Source organism: Biomphalaria glabrata, chromosome 12 (assembly GCF_947242115.1).
Source record: "Biomphalaria glabrata chromosome 12, xgBioGlab47.1, whole genome shotgun sequence".
Classification (NCBI taxonomy): domain Eukaryota; kingdom Metazoa; phylum Mollusca; class Gastropoda; family Planorbidae; genus Biomphalaria; species Biomphalaria glabrata.
This window is the reverse complement of record NC_074722.1, coordinates 20,339,864-20,364,052: the sequence shown is the minus strand read 5'-3', so window position 1 is coordinate 20,364,052 and position 24,189 is coordinate 20,339,864. Positions and strand designations below refer to the sequence as shown.

Sequence of the window (24,189 nt, the reverse complement as noted above, 5' to 3'; positions counted from 1 at the left end):
ATAATAAAATACAATCTACTTACAAGGTGTGGCACCAAGAGTGTCTAGGGTAATTTTTTGAACAGTAGGAAGGGACTCTGTAACTGCTTCCTTCTTAGATGTGTCAGTTAAAAATGGTTTCTGGATATCAAATAAAAAAACAAATTGGTATTTAAAAAAATGACACCAAAATAGCCAGTAAAATATTTGTACATTTAAAATATTTAACTTGAAATATTAACAACTATTATAGTTATCCTCAATCATCATCCTTTCAAATTTTTTTTTCTTATATAATAGAAAGGTAACACAGCTCTATGTAAATCAACTTACAGACACTTGTCTGTACACAGTAGTTCTCTTGTGTACACTTGAGGCTGGGGTTAGGCTATTGAGAAGATTACTGCTGCCAGTGGCCACTTTAGATTTTTTGTGAAAAAAAAAATAAAAAAATTTTAAACTACATGTCAAATAAAAGTTTTAAGTTCCTTTTATATGAACTTATGAATCAAATGGATAGTGTAAATGAATTGTTTGGAGAACTTTGACATATCACACTACAGAAGGAAATTCAAGAATGTTTTGTAGTAGTTTTTACTTCAGTGGCTTTGTCAATTGTTAAGTGCAATACCTAAATGAAAAGAGAGAGAGAGAGAAAACTACATTAGTACAAACCTTGTAGAGTATTATATGGATGAGCCCTAGATACATGTTTTTTCTGTTTTTGAATACCTCCTTGTGACTGAACTATAAAAAAAAAGAAGTGCTGCATTAGATGTTTATTCAGATTTAAAAATAAACAAAAATAGTAAATAACTTCACAACTTTACGAAAATGTTAAAAAGATAAAAGCTATTTACCTGACAGTTGTGAGGTGAAATTTTCTGTTTGATACTGATGGCTTAATGCTCTTCTCCTTATTTTCCTCTGAGTCCCAGAATTGGATCTAATCTAAAAAGTACAAAGCCTATGTTTAAAGTTGCAAAAAAAAAGGAAAACCTTTATGAAAACTGATCTAGATATCTGACATAATTTAAGCAAAGAGTTTGATCTCCACCTGGTTTAATAGGCTTCTACTTATATTGAAATATGCATCACTGAAACTTACGAAAACCCTTAATTTAACCATATCCACTTTTGATCTAAATAAAAGGGTGGCTTTTTGACAGGGCTAGAGCATGTGTTTATTCCATTCTGAATATTTTATGTTTTCTTTTTCCAGACTAATACTTTTTAATTTAATGAGCATAATAATGCTTTTTTTTTTTATGTCATTTATGATAATAATGCTGAAAAAAACATTGTAATCATTGTAATCAAGCTACATTTCTTTTTATTAAGATCAACATTACAAATCTTCACATGAGGATGATCTTTCACGTAGCTCAAACATTGACTGGATTTTTTAATTTCTAAGATAATTATTCAATTCAAATAAACTATTCTTCAAAAAAAAAAAATCTATAGTGTTGATGTCAATATGTCAGCTAAGTTATTAAGTGTAGAATCAGCTAAGTTATTTAGTGTAGAATCAGCTAAGTTATTTAGTGTAGAATCAGCTAAGTTATTTAGTGTAGAATATGTTCTGTAAATCATTAAGAAATAAACAGCAGGGTAAAATTCTAATAAAACTGCAGCATTATCCTCTTTTCATAGTTTCTGATCACATAAAGATTTACATTTTAAGTAAAAACCTTTTCATGTAAACGATGTTTAATCAATTTATATCAATATCAAAGTCAATATCACAATTCTGGTCACCGTGTAATTGAGTTTGTATGCTGCTAGACGTTTAATAGACTTTCAACAACTCCTCTTGTTTTGTTAACTAGGCTGAGATATGAAATGATAGGAAGCTTTGAATTATTCCCCCTGCCCTCCCTTCCCTACACCAATAGGAATGAAAAAACAAATTTTCACTGTATGACCTTTTTAGACATTGTATGTAATATTATATGTAAGAGAAACATTGCACACTAACCTGAATCCATTGTTGAAAATCTATTTTATAGGGTTGTCCAAAGTGTTGCAAATCTAAAAGAGATGCATTCTGCTGATAGGCTATCTCAAGATGATTTGAAATATCTATATCATATGAAGTCCATATATTTTCTGCTTGAAACTCCCATATAATTCCTTTTGCAAGAACATGATCATTAAATAAAAGTAATCTATTAATGGTTCGTTGTTTACCTGAAATAATTTAAAATAGAAAATAAATCATGTATTTTTCAAATGTTGACATACAATTTTCAAGTACAGACATTAAAAGCAATGACAAACAATTTAGAAACTCTTATACTTAAGTATTCTGCAACAGTCATGTACTTTTTATAAGCGTATTTATTTCTTTAAAGGAATACAAAAACAAATGATAGTGATAAAATGTAGCAGGAAATTTTTTTATAACATTTAATCAATTTTTTACCCTTTTTAATCCTTCAGTATTCAGAGATATGACTAAATTAGTAGGGTTTTGTCCCCTTAGATAATTGTACATGCTACTTTAAACAATTATTTATTGTACCTAACAAAATATGAATCAATTTTAAAAATTAACCAATTAGTCAATTCATTATCGGTAATTATTTTGTTTGATATCAAATAAGCGAAATAACTTCTATATTATTGAGCAATATTGTTGTAATAGATAAGCTTTGTTTTTTAAAAGGATTTGTTTAATACGTTGCTTGTTTATTGATGCTTTTTTAATGTTACTAATCATTAAATCATTTTATTCAATTTCCACTAATAGCTCACATTTTCAGCATAGCAACACAAAAAAATGACTCCTTTATTTTTTGCTATTTTTTTATCATCCTATCGAGCTGAAAGATCACTTTATTGAATTAATTTTAAAATGTTATTAATCGTTAAGCCTAGAGTTTTGTCTATGAAGTAACAAATAAACATATACTAGCAGTACACACTGGTTATGTCCGTTGATTTGCTCCAAGGCTATATATTGATAATTATATATTGATAATTATGGTCGTTAATTAGTGTATCTGTTACAATAAAATTTTACGGCCCACTTTCTCTGGAACCCCTATTTTTTTTTAACCTGCACATTCAAATTTCTCTGATGTAGACTTTTGACTTGATTTGGAAAGATGGGCTCCATAATTTACCCCCGATACACACATGCAAGCACTAATATTTTTGGGCTTGAGTAGCATTATCCCATATTCAACCCCCCTCCCTCCGCCAAAAACAAAAAGTTAGTCCTTCGTATACTCTGTGACTTTTCTTTGGCTTCTCATTTCAATCTATATTATATTTCAACCCTGACCTTTTTGGTTAGTTTTTTTTGCAACTTTTAATCTTAATGCAAGTAGTGTATGGTATTAGACATTGAATACATTTCTTCATACCATCAGTTTCAGGCCTAGAGAAAAAAATGCATTTTTTGAGGCCCCAATTGAATGCCACATTCCCATTCCTCTTTCTACATTTATTTTGGTATTTTGTTCTCTAAATTTAAAAAAATATCATTTTGATAGCGAAATGGCAATAGATTTATCTTTTTAATGCTATTAAGATTTTTTTTTTTTTTAATGTTACAAAGTACCAATCCTTTCTCTAAAAGACTCTAGATCTATCTTATTAATGCTAGGCTTTTAGGATTGGTTTTGTTTTTTATTTAGGCCGTGCCTAAAAGGAATTGGAAATGATGTAAAGCATATTAAAACTAAATAGATTTAGTGAAAAGGAAAGAGTTTACTTATAAAATTTTCATGTTATTCTTTTTAATGCTTCATATATAGACTGCAGCCTTTAAGGGAAATAAAAAAAAATACAAAGGCTCTATAGAAAGCTTGCGGTTTTTCACAGTGTGTGTCAAAACAGATTCTTAGCAAGAGTTTAGAAAGTAAAAGGAACCTGTGTACGAAAATTCATCTGTATAGCAGTTTAAAAGATTTCTTGATCAATGAGTCAGTCATTGTTATTTTACAAATATAATACAATAGATTTAATTTTTCAAGACCGCCCTCATGCTAAGGTAAGTTTACTATTTAACATAAAGTAAGAATTAATTTAACTTTTTTGATAAATTACTTGTTAATAATTTGATACACTCAGCGTTGACCTATACATAGGTTAAACATCTTTACCAGAATAGAACATGTTGATAGAGTAAATTGCTTATGGTTGAATTTCCTAAAATTCCAATTTGACAGCTTAGCAGGCAGAAGTTCATATTTACAGAAATCAACAATATTTATTCTATTGGTAAAGGGGAGTGAGAAGCATTATGCAATAAATAAGCAATGTACATATCCCATTTCTACAGATTATCCTGTCATATTGAGTCATACAATAGAGATCTCTGTTTTATTGCACAGATGTTAATATCAAACTAGTATGACTATGTCCTTCACTTTGTAAAATTATAAAATAAATAATGATCACAGGATAAACAACCCGTTAGCTGCAAATTTCAATTTATTGCCTGTTTACACCGCAATAGTAAGAAAACAATGTATTTTGGAGTTCATCAAAATCACTTTAATAAAAATTTGCAGTTTTATTCTGATCCCCAAATAAAGGGTCATGGCATTTACAATACTGTTTCCCTGCAAATTGGAAGTCAAATGAGTCCACTTGTTTTGTATTTTATCTGTCACAATTGGACACTGTTTGTTCTGTTAAATCAAGAAGTTCCTGTTAATTGGACATTGACCAATTTTTAAAAATCTTAAATTTACAGGATTAACTGCTTAATAACAATGATGCTCATAATGAAAATAACATTTGTTCATCAAGGCTCATATTACTAATAACATGCCAAATTTTTAAAAAACTGGTCAACTAGTGCATTTATAAATATTGAAGAGCTTATTAAAATTGTAAGATATTTTATCATAAACAATTTTCATATAGAGACATTTTACCTGATGCCAAGCGAATCTGTTTCATGTTTGCCAGGTCTAATTGATAATTAGATAACGTTGGCTCCACAATTCCAAGGTTCATACTTTGTGTTCCAGTTTGAAACATCTCTTCTATTTTATTTGATACTAAGGGCTCATAAGGTGTGAGAGAACCATATTCATTACACCATGACCAGATGATAATCTTTTTGTTATCGCCAAGTCCAAGACAATTGAAGAACATTGACATTGCCATAGTTTTTAATAATCTGAAGTCATTAGTGTGTGCTAAAAATACAATTTTCCAAAGATTTATTTTAGTTACATTAAAGGAGTTAATAAACACTTCATGAGTTTATCTTAAATAAAAAATTTCATTGAAATAAATTTCTAAGGTCTACAAAAAAAATAGATGAATCATAAGAAAAGCTGACAAAGAACAGGGTGACATCCAAGAGAACAAAAAGGTAAATCCTGGAAGGGTAGAAAACCATAAAAAAAAAAAGCAATATCACTTACAACCAATTTCCTGTTTCATCTGGATAACTAGTCTGTTAGCATGGAATATTGATAAACCTCAGACCTATACATTTGTTATTGGTATGCATAAGTGACATTTTGAAAATTAACAGTGGAATTCCATAGACATGGACTATCATTCTAATCAGAAGTTTTGATTGAAGGATGCAAAAATCAAAAAAGGAGTTAAAAGGAGTTCTAGAATTTAGGGGCTGATCAGTTGGACGCATCCAGATGAATCATTGGTTTACTTTTTTCCTCAAGTCTCTGCAGGTTCTGGTGTGATTGAACAAATTGATTGTTGCCACAGTTCATGCATGTGATTGCAACTTTTTTTTAGGGCTATCTGATATGGTAGCTTTCTTATTTTTTTCTAAGGCTGCTTGATTTTCCTCCCAGCAAAGGTTTGTACCAGCATGCACAGTCTGTCTCCATAATGTCTGATCTTGCCCAATTTCAATGATGTCTGTAGTCTTCAGATATCGCTTGCAGACATCTCTGTAAGTTAGTCTTAGGCGTCCTTTGAGTCTCACTCCCTTCACAAGATGGGGATAGAGAATTCTTCCATCTGCCATGTAGATGGAATGTCCGAGCTAATGTATTCTCTATGTAAATACTGTGTGTATTGGCCAATTTCAAAACTTCTTGATTGGAGGTAGCACAAGTAAAAACTATTTAATCTACTCTCTTGATGCATGTATTTAGACCAGCTCTCACAACCATAAAGAAGAGTGTTCACTATGCAGGCAAACTCTAGCATTTTGGTTGCCATGGTCAGTTTGGTATTTTCTCAGAAACAATTTGAGAATTTTGCCATTGCTGCAGAAGATTTTCCAATTCTTTTGGTCATCTCAGTGTCTAAATTTTGGTTGCCTTCCATCTGATCTACTGTGAATGTTTACACCATCTTCCAGGGATTTAAAGGTGCTGGCGAGTATGACCAAAAAGGAGATGCCGAATAGTGTTGGGGGCCAGAATACATGATTGTTTTACCCTGCTCTTGATAGAGAATTGTAAATTTTCATGAAAATTTGACACTAGTTTCTGTAGTTTATTTGGACAGCCAATTTTCTCTAGTAAAAAAAACAGGCCACTTCTGGTGACAAGATCAAAGCCTTGATTAAATCTATAAAAGCTATATAAAAGGCCTTTTTTGTTCTCTGCTCTTCTCTTGTATAAGGAAAAATCATCTGTTGTAGATCTGCTCTAAAGCCACACTGTGGTTCAGGATATCTATAGTTCCTCCTTCGTGGTCGAAGATGAGCACATTTCTCATTTCCTATGGACTCGAAGATGCTATTAAAAATAAGGTTCATTCATAGCTCAAATAGTAAAAATGTATATAATTTAATAAAAATCTGTTGTAAATATATATATTTACAATTACTTTGCCCAATCTCAACTCAATTTTAGTAGTCAACCCCTGGACATGGTCGTACTTTTACACCTTGTCAGACCCTTATTTGTATACATTATAGATATCATATTCTAATAGAGATCTAGTAGTATATAATAATCATACAGATCTAGAGCAGTGGCGTCACTAGGAGGGTGCAGGGGATGCTGGCCGCACCGGGTGACACCCATCTAGGGGTGACACCCAAGTCGGAAAAATGCATTTTTCCAAAATGCAGCTTTTAAAAATAAAAATTGCTACCTCAAATGGCTCTCACAGTTTAGTATCAACATTTCCAAAACTTTCTTACCTTAATTCTACTTGACCTGTAATCTTCCTATTATGAGAAAAATAATGTGTTGTAGATGCCCGTAGAAAGATTTTCTAAAGATAAGAAATGATGAAAATCACTTGGCGCCAGGGGCTTGCCCTGGACAACTCTGAGTGAACTTAAGGTGTTCCCCCAAGCATCTTATCTGACCAGTTGAGTGGTGAACATAACATTTTTTATTGTAAAATGATGAGAAATGCAGACTTAAGCCCCTCACTCGCCATTCGAAATCAGTCTAAATCAACTTTCACAGTCACTTCTCAGCTGGTGTGACGCCATGTTTGACATAATGTTTTTTGCATTCCTGTTTTCAGCGTTCATGTTAAGACCTACTTTGGTAGACGTGTTTCATCTTGTCTAATGATAAGTCTCACAAATGTCAATTGACATTCAGTCGCCACTTCCCTTAGACAGCGTATGGCTGTGCAGGAAAAGATTCCCCCTTTTGGTAACATTATCTCGGTATGTTATTGGTAGGATCCTTCTCAGCCATCACTGCTCAGCCTCTTTTCAAAATTCCACATCTTGAAGTTAGGAGGCAGTAGGGACAATATTGAGTAGGTGGATTTTAATTTGCAGGCTAATTGATTTGTTTGTTCAGATAGGCCGTACTTTTTGTAAGATGGCTCCTGCTTTCCAATCCGACATGCAACACCATGATATGCATCTCCATAAGTTGAGATAACACTGCCTATGTTGATGGCAATACTGGGTAACCTGCACCCAATATGCATAACTTTGAGGGCGTCTTTATCTGTTATCTCGTGTTTACATTTAATTGTATTTCAAAGTAATCCAACTCTGGTTTACACCATAGAAATCCGAATGCAGCCTGTTTAATGTACATTTCTATGACATCGTCGATGACTATAAAAAAGAGAAATGGGGATAAGATACACCCTAATATCAAATCTGTCTCGATGTTGAAGAATTCCAGTATTTGTTGTGACACAACAGCTTGATTAGCTTTAGACATGTCACTGAATCTGGACAAATTGTTGCAAAATGCCTTATTCTCTTGCTATTTTCCAGAATGATTCTGATGGACGCTATCAAACTTTTTTTTAAATCTACAAAACTGATCAACATCCTTTGTTGGTAGTCCAGGCTTTGCTTGATAATGTTTTACAGGACGTAAACCTGTTCAGTGTTTGATTTGCATTTCGGGAAGCAACTGAGAAACACTAGTGTAGTATAATTTAAAACCTTTTCAGTAAGGAGCTCTTAAATAATTTGTAATAAAAATGTTCAACTCAAGGTTTCTCTATTCAATAATTGTACATTTTTAATTTCTGTAATTATTTAATTTTGATAAAATGTCACTAGAATCGAAAACCATTTTCAAGTGTAACCATCAATGAATGAGCTTACAGTTTTAGCATTTAACATAAAGAAACAAAAGTTTTTTGTTTTTTTTAGGGGGAGATAATTTTTTAATTGGGGAGGGGGGGGGAGTGACACGCCGAGCTAACCCCACCAGGTGACACCAACCCTAGTGACACCACTGATCTAGAGTCCTAGATCTATTAATATACATCAATAAAAGATTCTAGATCTAGTTATAATAGAATCTAGATCTATCTAGTCACTGTGTTTAAGTTTAGTCTAGTGTGAGACTGTGAGGTATAAATATAATTATAAGCTAGAATTGTAGTATTGCTATCTAGTCACTGTGTTTAGTCTAATGACAGTAATGATAATGTGATTGTGAGACTGTGAGTGTGAGGTTAAAAAAATATAATTATAAGCTAGCTAGTATCTAATAGCTTGTTTTTGTTACTTTAGACCAAGTATGAAGTAAGGCAAGTTTAAGTTTGTATTGTAGGCTAGATAATAGATTTATTTTTATATCAATGTAGATCTAGATCTATATATTATTATAATATAATTAGTTTAGTATAATAATAAATTTAAAATAATTAATAATAGATCTACATAAGTAGATATAATCTATAATTTATAATTATATATAATATAGATCTAGTCAATCTAGACCTAGACAATAATAATCGGCATATGATTATTATGATATAAAATAAATAGATTAAATAGATCTAGATCTATAACTAATTTAAATTACATAAATTTGATAAATATAATATAATATAAATATAAGTATTAGAATTTAGATCTATAACTATAATATAATAAAGTATAAGTATAAGATCTACTAAGATATCTATCACCTAGAGTAGATCTAGATATAAATCTAGTATCTGGACTTCTAGACTAGACTAGAGTCTAGATCACTCTAGCTAGATTCTAGAATCTAGACAATCTAGCCCAATCTAGAAGTAGAAGAGATCTAAAATCTAATCATCTAGATTCTATTTCTAGATCTATCATGATGATGATCTACTAACTAGAGTCAGACTCTAGATTTTCTAAATTCTAGTGTCTAGTCTTGAAGACTAGATCTAGATCTAGACTATCTTATCTCTACTCTACTAATTAGACTTACTACTAGATTATTAATTATACTTTTTTTATAATAGTACTAATCTACTAATCAACTAATCAGTAACTAATCTACTAGAGTCTAGTAGTACTCTAGTCTAGATAATCCTTATTTTTTTTATTATAATGTATAGAGTATCTAGATTCTAGATCTAGTAATATAATAATAGATCTAGATTCTAGATCTATTATCATCTATCTTCAGTATCTATATCTATATTATTATACCTATTATAATATATAGAAAAGAGTCTATGTATATAGACTCTATAGATCTAGTCAATCTAGACTATTAGATCTAAATTATGTTGTATTTGATTTTAGAAATACCTGGAAAAGCTTTTTAAAAATCCCAAGATAAGAAACAAAAAATAAAAAATGGTGTAGATCTAGTAGGAATAATGCCCATGGTGATTTTTATCACTACTCTTACACTCTCTAGAGCAGGGGTTCTAAGCCTAAGCATCGCAACCAACTTGCCCTTGACGATTTTGCAAGGTCGCCATCAGAAATATGGATCTGTTTCTCTATCTACTCTAAAGTGTAAAAGTTAACATTCTATAAAGTTTTTCCATCGGTAGCTGCTTTTTTTTTTTATATTAATTCGAGGATAGGCTAAAAGTTACAGAAAACTGAATCAGAATGATTTCAAACTTTTTAATTGTCGCAACATAACTATTTAAATAAATGTGAATTCATGCATACTGCTCCTTGGGCGAGACAAGTGTAACAAAGTCAGTCCTAACATGGAAGTCGAAAAGAGTAAAGCGAAAACAAGACGGTCCACGTGTAACATGGCGTCACATCTTCTTAGAAAACAAGGCGGTCCACGTGTAACATGGCGTCACATCTTCTTAGAAAACAAGGCGGTCCACGTGTAACATGGCGTCACATCTTCTTAGAAAACAATTAAGGCGGTCCACGTGTAACATGGCGTCACATCTTCTTAGAAAACCTAAAATCCGTGGTATCGGGGAGAGGCTGTGGGAGTTGACTAGGACCTATCGAAATTCTCAGTGCTCTATAAACCAAAACTATGAAGCCGAAATCCGAATTTGCCGAAGAAGATACTATGTATTTTAGAGGTAAGATTAGATATAGGGCCTAAATGAAGACGAAGACGGGTTTCATTTTTGCAAACCTCTTGAATCCACTCCAGCAACTCGTATTTAATAAAGTGGGTTCATTTTTGGAAAATAGTTGTGGTGTCATTAAAAAAAAATGTTTGTAAAATGTTTTACATGTTTCAGATGTTCCTTCAGAGTTGAAGATAATTACTTCCTAGTCCAAACCTCCCGCAGGACGACGGGGGATGGGAGCGGGCAGGGTTTGAACCCTCGACCATCGATAAATCTGAACGACAGTCCAGCGCGCAAACCGCACGACCAGGCAGCCATCCATTACTAGGATGTTGGTCTGGATTTCAATGTTCGGCACAGGTACACAATGATTCACCAAAAGTCATCGGAACTCATTGAGTGGTTCGACGATAAATAGGCCTATTAGTATCAACACTACCACAAGAATTACTAGAAATAAATGAAAAAAAAAAAAAAAGACCATTGCAATGATCAAATGCAACATGCCTCGATTTGTCTAAAAAAAATCCGATTCTTCCAAATAAGACTTTAGCTTTGGTAAACGAAATAGGGGGAAAATAATATGAACATGTTTCCAACCTTATATGCTTACTAAGTTACTATATATGTGAAAAGGTTTCAAAGGGCCTGGGGGTGTCAATGGGGATAAGCTCCCATTGTCTATAAAATACTCCTTAAGGCATGCGTCTCAGATAGCATCCGACAAGTAAGCCCAGCACCTGGCCTGCTCGTGTGGGTTATTAGATACTAAGCCCGGCGAAACTGCTCTTACTAAAAGGTGAAGGGGTGAAGGCGAATACCTGGCGCCACAAAACCGGCAGCTTTGGGTAGATATAGTTCGTCAGCCTAGTAAGGCAATTCATCTAGGAGAGGCTTCAGGAGACAACCTCGAGGAAAAATCAGGAGTGAAGCCCCTTAGGCGTTGGGAGTATCAACTATGAAATTCGATCCGCCAAATGTAACGCAAAGCATTCATTTGGATCACATCAGCAAGATCGAGAGAGGGACCATGACGCATGGGCCACCCATGATCCCGTTATCTAAGACCCATCGTCAGTGACTTCTCAAGAGCATGCTCAGACTTTGGCCTTACCATTAACACAAAAAAGACTGAAGTCTTATATTTACCTGCTCCAGGGAAAGCCTACTCGGATCCAAGCATCAAGATAAATGGACATGATATAAATGCAGTGGACAGTTTCACATGGGGACACGACTTTTCGTTCACGCGACTATTCGTTCACCAGACATTTCGTTCACCCGACAATTCGTTCACGCGACTATTCGTTCACCAGACATTTCGTTCACCCGACAATTCGTTCACGCGACTATTCGTTCACGCGACATATCGCTCACGGACTATTTGCTCACAGACAACTTGTTCACCGACAACTTGTTCACCGACAGTTGGTTCACGACAAATCGTTCACGCGACTAATAGTTCACTAACAATTCGTTCACAGACAAATTGTTCACTTACAAATCGTTCACTGGATATTTCCAAAAACAAAAAATTGCTAGAGATCGGGCCTGATCCGAAATTCTTTGTAAATTTTTGTTTGTTTGTTGTTAATATTTTGTTAACGAGGACAGTATGTGATAAAAAAATATACTTAAAAGAAAAAAGAGATCTTACAAACAAGCTGAAACATTTAAATGGGCCCTTACTTTACTATAGGTAACATTTTTACTTTCAACATGTAGGCATTCTTTTACACTCATGTCCATCATGTAGTCTTGTTCGACCTACCCATATTTGCTTATCTTCTTAATAGCGGTCCAGATGTTTAATTAACATACCCATTTTATTGATATCTTATTAACAAAAACAAATCTTATCTTATCGTATATAATACAGACGTTTCTTCAAAAAAGAATATGATTACGTCCTACGCGTCATGCATTCAGTCATGCATATTAACCAATGACTTAAATTCTGCCAAGTCAATGGTTTTCCTGACTAGCTCAGACACACTAGTATTTTTTCCACAATCCTTTCAGTGTTTTTACGAGAGATAATTTAGATTTTTAACAATGGTACTAGATTGGGTACAATATATGGTTTCACTGTGCAACTCTGACCGTCACATACTAGATACAGATCTAAGGTTAATACTTATCAATAGGGTTTGTTGGACTAGTCCGTTTCGTTTCTTTGATTAAAAAGTATTGGGCCGGAAGTCGCTTTTTTCCCTATATATCTTTGTATTTTTCAGTTCTCTTTTAAATTAAACTGACATTATTATACTATAATTTTAAGTGTACCTGATAGAGAAAAAAATTCTGCACAAAAATACGGGTAGTTGGGATATAACCCGATAGAGGCTATAAAAAGAAAAGACCTGAAACTAGCGCGTGAAACTACACATTTACAGTACTTTATTTGATGAGTATTTTACCCAAGATCTGTGTTGTTTTTTTAGGACTAGCTTATTTCATGTACCCGGCATTTTCCGATACACAATTTCATACACAAAATAATTGTTGAAAAAGATTGTAGTGATTTTAAACTTTAAATGATTACTTAAAAAGATGTTACTCTAATCAATTTTGAATATTATTTTGTTATGAATGTCACTGTTTATTTTGTGTCTGTTTTAGTTTCTTAAATTTTTCTTGAGTAAAGGGGTCGTTTTTCTCCTAATGGGTATACCTGATTTCTCCAAGCAGCCTTTGTAAAATATTGGTCCTAAATAATGCTATGTTTATAAACGAAAAATCGCATGGCTGCATTATGATGAGTGTACGTGTTAGTTCAATATATTTTATATGACTAGGTAACTATAAATAACCGCATAAATAGACGTAAGTTTAATTATTTTTCTGTTAGATAAAGTCATATGGCAAATTTTTGTTTATATCCTAATTCTAAAAAGGAATAATAATAGAATTATACAGTAAAAATAATCTCTAAGTTTTTCTTTTAATAGTTTTGAAAGTCTAACTGAGTTGGTGTTTTTGCAGATGTACACAAGCTACACTATGAGTCAGTCCATCTCTTCTAATTGTTTAGAAATGAGTGTAAAAATGTAGGCTTCGATATTTTTAGCCTGAATTTAAGAAGTTAAAAACTTCAAACAACTAATATATTGCCTCTTCCATAAAACTTTGTACTTACAAAATAAATTTATCCAATGCTCGAAATCCTGCTTGTATAGGCCCTACTTAGGCCCTATTTAAATCGATCCGGTATCAATGTATTAAGTAGCAATAACCCCGCAAAAAAAAATTAAATGAAAGAAGATTGAGATATACATATGAACTTCTCAATCATCTAGAGTCTTAGACAGTCATTATTTTAGACTAGATATATATATATATATATAGTTCGTCCATCGTGGTTCGATGATGACCACTTTGTCATCCAGGGGGCTGAGGGCTTTGCACTGGGGTTTTATGCCTCCTCATGTGGCTGGTGAGACCTATGTGAGCCCGGAATGTTCGGCTGCACACTGGGCAGGTTATTCCAGCTGGAATAATAATCAGTCATTATAGGCATCATTCGCAATTCTTCGCTTTTCTTTTCTGGCGTTTTTCTTCTGCCTGCGTTGTTCTTTTTTCCTCAGCAACCTGTGCGCCAGTTTTCACAGCGTGACGCCATGATGCTCTGTCGTGTGCCTCTGTCTCCCAGGTGCCAGGGTCTATGCTGAACGCCTTCAGAGAAGCTTTGAGGGTGTCCCTGAAGCGCTTTCTTTGCCCACCTTGTGAGCGCTTTCCTTCGCTTAGTTGGACCATGGAACTATACTAATGGAACAACAGCTCCTAGTTTTTACTAGGGGAGTGCCGTCGCGCATCATTTTCACGCATGGTGCAATATGGAGAAATTCAGGAGGATGCAAAAGAAGAAATTTACTCCTCCAGTCACTTAAATTGGACTGACCTTCAATGAGAGTAAAACTTTCCTACGCTTTATTTTATTAGATCTCTAAAAACTTCATCCATTTTCTCACAATGTTTTGTGATTTATAAAATTTTCCTGAATAAGGGATCGTCACAAAAGTTATTTTTTTAAGGCCACCCCATTAAAATAGCTGTTTTCAGTACTTTCACATTTGGGTATTTTACACAAAATCTGGATTTTTTTTTATGTACATTAAATCATTATCATCTGTCCCGCGTAACTAAATCCTCCACTTTTCCCGGTCACCAATGTTCTTAACAAGAGAGAGAGGCTGGTCCATTATTTGCGTAGTCCAGCCAGCTTTTCTTCTGACAAACCTTTTTTCGTTTATTCTCTTAAAGGATATTTTTTTTAAAGTTAGTCTTACAAAATACAATTCCAAACCAACTCATGCAGTTATCGTCTTTTCACAGTATTGAGGAGTCATCCTTTTTGCCAGCCAGAGTGTTAATTGGCAAAAGTAAAAAATTCATTATTTTAATTTTTTTAGTAAATATTCACAACTATATCTTTTATATAATAATATATTTTTTTAATAATAATATCTTTTATATAGACATGCTTTAATAGATCTAATAAATGATTAACGCGGCCCTACCAATATGGGTATATTAATACTTAAATCTGGGTATTTTAAATTTCGAATGCGCATTTTTAAAAAACCGAACTTATCTATAGATCTCTTATATCTAGAATAATCTAGATCTACAACACCCAGACTTAGACTATGGTTCTAGATCTATTTAAAAGATATTTTTTAAAAAATAACTCAACAGATCTAATAAAGTCATGATTTCCACTCTATTTTCTCTAGATCTAGACCATACATGAGGTCAATATGAATGTTTATAGATCTAGACTACGTCTAGAACTCTAGATCTATCGATCATGACTATAGTTGACTATAGACTGTATTATACTGTAACTGTATTACTAGTATTATATTAGTGTATAGTGACGGTAATTATAGTCACTATAATCAATAGTGTATTGCCTGTAGATCTAGTACCTGTACTAATATTAGTAGATGTAGATCTATAATAATAATACTTTTTAATAGTAGAAAGTAGATTTATAATCTATCAATTCTATCTAATCTAGATCTAAATCTAGACTTCACTTTCACATCACATGATTATTGATACAGACAGTGAATGAAACGAATGCAGGGATTATATTATAGTTTATACTGACTTATAGCTCTACCAGTTGATTATCATCATCTGAGGTCATCTCGAATAATAATCTAGACTAGTATGTCAATGTCTCTATTAAAATAATTAATATCATCAGCCATATATCATTTTAAATATTAAAATAGTAGACATAGATTTCTATATTATAAATAGATAGATTAGATCTATAAAATATAATTTTACAAACTTTAGAAATGATTGATTTTATTTTTAATTGATCAGCCTTCTAGACTAGATCTAGCATCTCTAGCTAGACTCTAACCTGTAGTTTGTAGATCTTGGAATTGGATCGAAATTCACCTTCCTAAATTGTCTCTAAAGTCTGTAGCTGATTTGAGAGGCCCAACGAGGCAAGAGTCTATTACTATTAGTACTCTGTCTCTTGATCTATCTAGTAGGCCTACTTGGCTAGTGCATTAGCCTTAGCCATAGTGTAGTCAAATCTTGACAACTAGTCTTCTAGATCTAAGCTTCTAGAATAATTAGATCTAGATCCAGTTTAGATTTAGAATATAAAAGTATTTTACTAGCTAAAATACTAAATTTACTGATCTAAATTCTAGATAGATATACAATATATTGATCCAGTTTAGATTTGGAATATAAAAATATTTACTAGCTAAAATTCTAAATCTACTGATCTATACTTAATATTTTAGATATTATATGACATCTACAAAAATTATTATTAAGATATAATTATAGAATCTAGACTAGTTATTTATGTACATAAAATATATAAATAAAAGATAAAATTTATGCAGGCCTAGATCCCATAAATTTATAATTGATCCAGATCTATCAGTAAAAGTTACCTTCGATGGGAAGTTTTACCCAATCTAATCTATACAAGACAATTTATAATCCATGCCTCGCCTACACCCCATACATTAAATAATAGTTTCCATGCCATGCCCAGACCCATGAGTTCATGAAATAATAAATGATGTGGTGTCAAGTTGGATCTATCCCCTGAAATTCAGCACTTTAATATAAAACTCTCATATCTAGTTAATTATTTGCTATGACACTCTGATCAACTTGGATACATATATGTTTCTTATCAGATTTAATGAATGAAGTTTTGGTGCATTTTAAGGCTACAAAAGTATCATCAGGTGCATTCTAACCATTGGTATTTTTCCTGGCAACATTTCTATTCTAGTCTGTGATAAATTATAAATTTAAAAAAATGTTTGTAATGTTTCAGTTATTAACAAGTAGAACCATGCCAACCAGTTCTGATGATGTACCAGAATGGCTCAAGGATCATACTTATACTATTTCTACTCTCTGGGCAGACATTAATAATATTGGCATCCATTCAATATTTATTGTAAGTACTACTATACAATTTTTATTTAAGTTATCTAAAAGATGTTTTGTGAAGTGTGATTTTCATGGTCAAGCAACATCCAAATATCGGGGATGGAATTTAACATTTTTCTCTATTTTTTTTTTTATAACACTCTTAAGCAAATTCATCTTTCATGAATGCCTAATATACTTGGCTGTTGTGCAGGCCATTCCTTTACAATAAACTGTTAGATGAAATTAGGCAAAATTATGTCTGATAATTTGTATGTTTGATACAACAATGTATTCAATTTAATAATATTATTTTTTAATTGTAATGTTTTCAAAAGAAATTAGCCATTATGCCTAATTGTATAATTACAGTTATGTTTGGAAATGCAAGAAAAAGGCATGCATTCCTGACAAGTCAATGATTGGTTGCACCTCTTAAAGGTAAGGTACTGCAATTTTTCCCTATGCACTTTTCTCATAAGCTGAAGTACTTGTATTTTTGAAAAACTAGTTTTCCATGAAAATGTAAATCATAATATATGTTATAGTTGCTTTTAGATGAGTGCAATGTCCATCAAATTAACTGAATATCTGCCTTCACCTTAAGTAATAATTCATAACTATTAAGGTCAGGGCCATGTCTACACATTAACACAGTAGCTCCTTTTAGGTACAGACTATTTTTAGAATAGCAAAATTATATAATTATACTTAATAACATATATACGTTTAGCATGGTCAACACATATGTCACACATATTTTTATTTTTTTAAAATCCTTTTATTTATTTTTATAACTAGATAACTTTCTGTTATGAGAAAAGATGAGATTCTTGGACTCCTGCATAGCACCACCAGAAAGGAAAATCCCATCATGTTGCAAAATAAAAGTCTTGGACCAATTTTAATTTAAGATATATATATTATACTGTAAGCTCTATACATATTTATGTATATCCTGTCATTCAGCCTACAGGTTTGGATTTAGTATTTCTTTAAATCTGTTTGATATTGTACTTGAAAACTATTAATCTGAGCCCCATTAAAACAATAGGGAGTGCAGTGAACGAGTGGTAAAGCACTTGGCTTCTGAACTGAGGGTTCCTGGGTTCAATTAAGACTGGGATTTTCAATTTCAGAATTCAAAAGGCTAGGGATACATGGCAATAGTAAGGAATAAGTAAAGGCAGTTTGGGGATCCATGGCTGAATGGTTAAGTCATGGGTTTGAATCTCTGTGAAGACTCGGATTAAAATTTTTTAGATTTTTGGGTGCCCCTGAGTCCACCTAACTCTAATGGGTAGCTGACTTTTGTTTTGAAAAGTAAAGATGGTTGGTTGTTGTGCTGGCCACATGATGCACTGGCCAAAGAATCAAATGACCTTAACATCATCTGCCCTATAGATTGTGACGTCTGAAATGGGATATTTTTTCAAAAGGTGGTTGGTTGTTGTGCTGGGTACATGACACCCTTGCTAACCATGGGGCACAGAAACTGATAAACTTTATATCATCTGCCCCATAGATTGCAAGATATGTAAGGGAAATTTTACTTTTTTAAAATTAAAATAAGAATCTATCAAAAGTAAACATAAAATATGGTGCATTCTCCTTAAAACTAAAACATGGTGCGAAAGTTTAAAATGTTGGCAAAAAAAAGCAACATCATATATTCTTAATTCCCTTTGCAAAACTTACTGAGAAGAACATGCATGTTGTTCCCTCATAAGTTTCTTGACAGAGGAAATCTTGTTTATATTAGATTTGAATTAAGCAAATTAAGAAAAAAATTATAATCATTATTTCAAATGGTTGTATCTAAACCTTATGAATTATTTTTCTGTTATAAGTATATTGAGATTAATGGATAATCATGAAATTGTTAAATAATTGCTGCTATCATTCCATTGACTAAAGAACCATAATTTTTTTTTTTTTTTAATTAATTTCAAAATGATTTTTTTCAAGCATAGAGTTCATATAGATCTTGAGTGAATTTTTTTTTTTATTTGACTAATGCTTCAATTTTATTGTATCATATAAGTTGTTAATTTTTATTACCCAGAATATTTAAAAAATGAGTACACTATTTTCATGTAATAATGTAACTTGGTATTCACACAATGCTCAAAATACACCATAATCTTTAGGCCATACAGATTTGTATAAATTAACTTGTTTAAATACATTGTAAATGTATATTGTTTGGATAAGAATAAAGTTTTTTCTGTAGACAATTATTGTTCAAGATTTGTTGATGCTCCTGCTTAATCAATTATATATACAGGTCATTAGTTTTAACACGTCTGATAATAAATGACAGTACAAGTTAGTGAATGAAAATTTGTCATTATTTCAGCTGCTTTAGTCCTACATCAATGTGAGGTACCAGTACTTTGATTGTGTCATATAACAATTTAAAGCAACATTTTGAAATGAATAGTCTGTAGAATTGACAGTAAATACATTTAAGTGATGGGCTGTGATCTGCTTGAATTGGGAGCTGATCATGTATTGAATTTGTGTTTTTGATCTTTACTTCAAGTAAATGTTAATGAGCAATTAATTTTTAATGAATAAATAATTTAAAAATAAATACAAAAGAACCATAAACATCTACTTTAGTTTAATTTTTTTTTTCATCAGAACAGAATTTCCAACTTTGCATTCTTAAAATAAAATATAATTTATTTAGAGTAGAGTCAGAACACAAAATCATAGTTTTAAAATATTAAGTAAATTAAGCTAAGCTGTGATCTCTTATAAACATTTGTATATAGACTATACACAATTTAATTATTATTTTTCATCAAATTGCAGGAACTACTACATGTACTTATGCCTATTTGACAATAAAAAACCATAGTCAATGAAATAGTAATACTAGTAAATGAGATAAAAGTAAACTAAATATCATCAATGCTATTGAAGCCACACTTGTTTTTTTTTTTTATCTTGTTTGGTGGACTGCAATTAAAGTTGCTATTAATTTCACTGAAATGCCAGTGTCGTCTCTTTGAATCCTAAGCTTATTTTCTTGGTAACTGGAAGTCCAGATATTTGGAGTTTCATTTTAAGCACCTATACTTTCCGAAATGGCATTCCGATAGGCTAAACCATTTGCCTAACATGTCATATGCACGTAAAGAGGTACCACAGAAATGCTTAGGCGCCAACTTACTTTAACTGACATAGAATAAGAGAGCACCTGGTTGCATACAGCTTCAGAACGAGACAGCAGGAGGTCACTTACAAAGGTGTGGTATACACCAATGAAAATTAATTGCCGAGGGTAGATGGCAAAAAAAAAAAAAACTGATTCTACCACAGGTGGACAATGGTTATGCCTGTGCTCAGTGTGGCATAATATGTAGGTCACAGCTGGGGCTGAGTAGCCTCTGGAAACAGCATTCCTCATAAGTCTTAGGAATCAAAGACAAGCCTATCATTTTTGTAGCATAGTTTGTAGCTTCTGTAAATGCATGAAATGCCGACACAAGTCCTCTGTGAGTTTGATGGATTATAAACATCTTACTTCTTTGCCTTATATTAAATGGTCCTTCTCTCTGTTCCTCTAGGTACTTGCATTTATCTAAATATCATTGATATATTGTAACATGTTATCAAAATAAAAGCTAGAATCTCTGCAACTCGTTTACAAGTCAGAAGTCATCAATAACACTTGCCATTTAAAAAATAACAATTTAGATTAGTCAAATCAGTGACTGATTATTCGATTCATTTAGGCCTATAAATTTTTTATTTGAATATATAATGATCCTTTACACTTTGTGACTTTACTAGTATACTTTGGAGTAGACTTGTTGAGCTAAAGTCGGAAGTACACATTGAGTTTTACTGTGATCTATTCTACTAGATCTAGATGTAGATCTATATATATTTATATTATATTATATAGAAGTAGACGAGAGTATCTCATCAATAGTATCTGTCATATCGTGATCAGTAGGCGGCTGCAGGTTTATAGATCTATTCCATGACAAAAACCCTGGCTAGATTTAAATCTACTGGTCTAGACATCTAGATCTAACTAGAATTAAACTAGAAAACTGAATTAGAGAAGTAGCTTTCTGGATCTAGAACCAGAATCTAGATCTATATTATTAATATTAGATCTAGTTGCGTCGAACGCTTAATTTTTGGTTGTTGTTTTTAATAAATGCACATAAAATACATTGTATTTTGGCAATAAAAATACCCAGTTGGTAGTCCAGTAATTCTAATAATTAATTAATGAATGACTATCAGTATTTGTTTTAGATCTATCAGATTCATATGACTATGACTTATTATTTATACTTATTTTGTATCATTCCTCCAAGAAAATCTAGCTCTAGATCTATTTCATTTTAGATTAGGCTATAGTTTTTTTTTTTTTGTCATTTTATTTAGGCTACAATATTACCGAGATGAACTTTTTCTTTGTTTCCCACAAGACGTGTATGCCTATAGCCTAGTCCTTTCGATAATAATAATTAAAAAAAACGATTAGAAATGCGTAGCTTGGAGTGTCAAAACTGTATTAGGCCTCCTATTTTTATTTTTATTTCGTGCAATTTAGTATATCATAACAAATACGCATTTAGAGGAACGGTAGACAGGTCTTCATCCAGATTTAGTGTAAATAAACCAAACACAGAAACACTGAAAGATTGTATTTTCGGAATTTAGATTCTATTTTTTTGAAAAAATGTGGCATTTTATAGGGTGGTCGAAAAAAAAAACTTTTGTGACGATCTCTTATTCGGGAAAATTTTATCTATTATATCAGATAGTCAGAAAATGGATGAAGTTTTTACACATCTAATCAAATAGAGCGTACGAAAATTTTACACCCATTGCAAGGGACTGACGGAGTAAATCTCTTCTTTGGCATCATCATGGATTTCTCCACATTGCACCATGCGCGAAAATGATGCGCGACGGCACTTCGACTCTCTTTGGCTTTGTAAAAAACTCGAAGCTGGTGTTCCATTAGTATAGTTCCATGGTTGGACATAAATCGTAACTAGCAATCAAAAACCTATATTTATTGTAGTATATATAGGTCTGTGGTTGTATTTTATATAGCCTTCGTAACTTCTTCTATAGAGAAATGACTTTTGTAATTTCTTTTACTGAAAATTGGGCTATTCGCGTCTGACACAAATATTATTATTATGTTCAGCAACAAACCCTATTAAGACATCTAAGAAAAAAAACTTATTACATATTCAACACTAGGAAATATTTTGGTTCCCTATCAAAAAAATATAAATTTATCGCAATACAACAAAATAAAATTGTTTCAATAAATTTGTTATTGAAGTCCAAGCAATCAAATTAGTCTACCAATGGGTGGTCACATATAGAAACAAGCTAACGAAAATAAAAATAAAATAAAACTTCTTTTAAACTTGATGGAAAGTACTATACTAGTGATCGACACTAGTGTCTAGTAGATATAGATATTTTCAATGTTAACAGATTGAACATGTGTATAGGCAATGTCCAATAAAGTTTTATTACTTCCAAAGGAAGCACTCAACTAGGTGTTAACTAGAGTATCCAGATGAATGGGTAGATTCCCGGTAGATGAAAAAAAAAAGAGGGGGGTGTAAAGGTATATTAAAGGTGAAAGTAAAAATGTTACCTATAGCAAAGTGAGGGGCTCGTTTAAATTTTTCAGCTAGCTTGATCTCTTTTTTTTTTTATTTTTTTAAATTTTAAGTATAATTTTTATCATATTCTTTCCTCATTACCAAAATATTAACAACAACAACGAAATTAAATAAACTCGGATTTGACCTGATCTCTAGAAATTTTGTTGCATTTGGTAGCTTCAAAAGTTTTAATGTAAATAAATTAAACACACGACGAGAATATATAATATTAACAATATGTTACTATCCAGTGAACGATTTGTCTGTGAACAATTTGTCCGTGCCGTGAACGAATAGTCGCGTGAACGATTTGTCGCGTGAACGATTTGTCGTGAACCAACTGTCGGTGAACAAGTTGTCTGTGAACGAATAGTCTGTGATCGATATGTCGCGTGAACGAATAGTCGCGTGAGCGAATAGTCGCGTGAACGAATTGTCGGGTGAACGAAATGTCTGGTGAACGAATAGTCGCGTGAACGAAAAGTCGTGAACGATATTTGTCGGTGAACGAAATGTCAGTGAACGAATTGTCGTGGAACCGATTCACATATCTTGGCAGCACACTCTCCAGAAACGGAAAGATCGATAATGAAATCGAACTGCGTATCGCCAAGGCCAGTGCGTCTAAAATGTATAGAACAGACGAGGTATCCCCACAAATACAAAGCTAGGGATCTATCGAGCTGTCATCCTCCCTACATTGCTCTATGCCTCAGAAACGTCTGCAGAATGGAAGACCGCCGCATCCCTAAACGACTCCAATTATGGGAAGGAAAGCGCTCGCAAGGCGGTCAAAGAAAACGCTTCAGTGACACCCTCAAAGCTTCTATGAAGGCGTTCAGCATAGACCCAGCCACCTGGGAGACAGAGGCACATGACAGAGCATCATGGCGTCGCGCTGTGAAAACTGGCGCACAGGTTGCTGAGGAAAAGAGAACAACGCTGGCAGAAGAAAAACGCAAGAGAAGAGAAGCAAGGCCAATGACACTATCTCCAGCTGGAATAACCTGCCCAGTGTGCAGCAGAACATTCCGGGCTCACATAGGTCTCACCAGCTACATGAGGAGGCACAAAGCCCCCTGGATGACAAAAGTAGTCATCATCGAACCACGATGGACGAACTTATATATCTAAGACCCAGGAATGCGCACCGAAGAGGAAACTCTGGCGCTGCTGCAAAGCGGCTAAAACAACACGGGAGAAAACAGTTACGGGTTATACGTCCAACTTTATTGGCGTAATGTATGGAGGCCACCGGTTGTCTTTGACGGTTGTAGAGGTCTTCGCGCCGCACTGATAGCTACCGCCCGCCTCAACCTGGGCAGCCTCAGACAGTTAGGTGCTGATCCGCCACAGCCTGCCTGCTCCATTGGGTGCTTAGAGCTTATTTTAAAATGACAAGTAGGCTAAAAACTTACACCAAGCAACAAAAGAAGAAAAAAATGTAAATGAAAATTCCTGTCAT

The 24,189-nt window shown here is 33.0% G+C and overlaps 1 protein-coding gene and 1 long non-coding RNA gene across 5 annotated transcripts in view; one reads left to right on the top strand and one right to left on the bottom strand.

Moving 5' to 3' along the window:
- Positions 1-10,035, bottom strand: part of LOC106055955 (E3 ubiquitin-protein ligase DTX4-like) — a 36,931-nt gene extending 26,896 nt beyond the window's left edge. Inside the window, exons 1-7 of one of the 3 annotated variants that reach the window (XM_056005348.1) lie at positions 9,887-10,035; positions 4,875-5,141; positions 1,961-2,172; positions 840-930; positions 655-726; positions 313-398; positions 24-120 (exon numbers count right to left, since the gene is read on the bottom strand). In XM_056005348.1, coding sequence (XP_055861323.1) covers positions 24-120; positions 313-398; positions 655-726; positions 840-930; positions 1,961-2,172; positions 4,875-5,109 — 793 coding nt within the window. In that variant the 5' untranslated portion in view covers positions 5,110-5,141; positions 9,887-10,035. The other 2 variants (XM_013212460.2, XM_013212461.2) reach the window with 2 other exon arrangements.
- A 5,491-nt stretch (positions 10,036-15,526) lies between these two features.
- On the top strand, positions 15,527-19,284 carry LOC129921959 (uncharacterized). 2 transcript variants are annotated; one of them, XR_008773878.1, is made up of 4 exons: positions 15,527-15,811; positions 16,964-17,089; positions 17,434-17,502; positions 17,863-19,284. It is a non-coding gene; the product is annotated as an uncharacterized LOC129921959 (long non-coding RNA). The 2 variants fall into 2 exon arrangements; XR_008773877.1 differs by lacking the exon at positions 15,527-15,811 and having other exon boundaries at positions 16,802-17,089.
- The last annotated feature ends 4,905 nt before the right edge of the window (positions 19,285-24,189 follow it).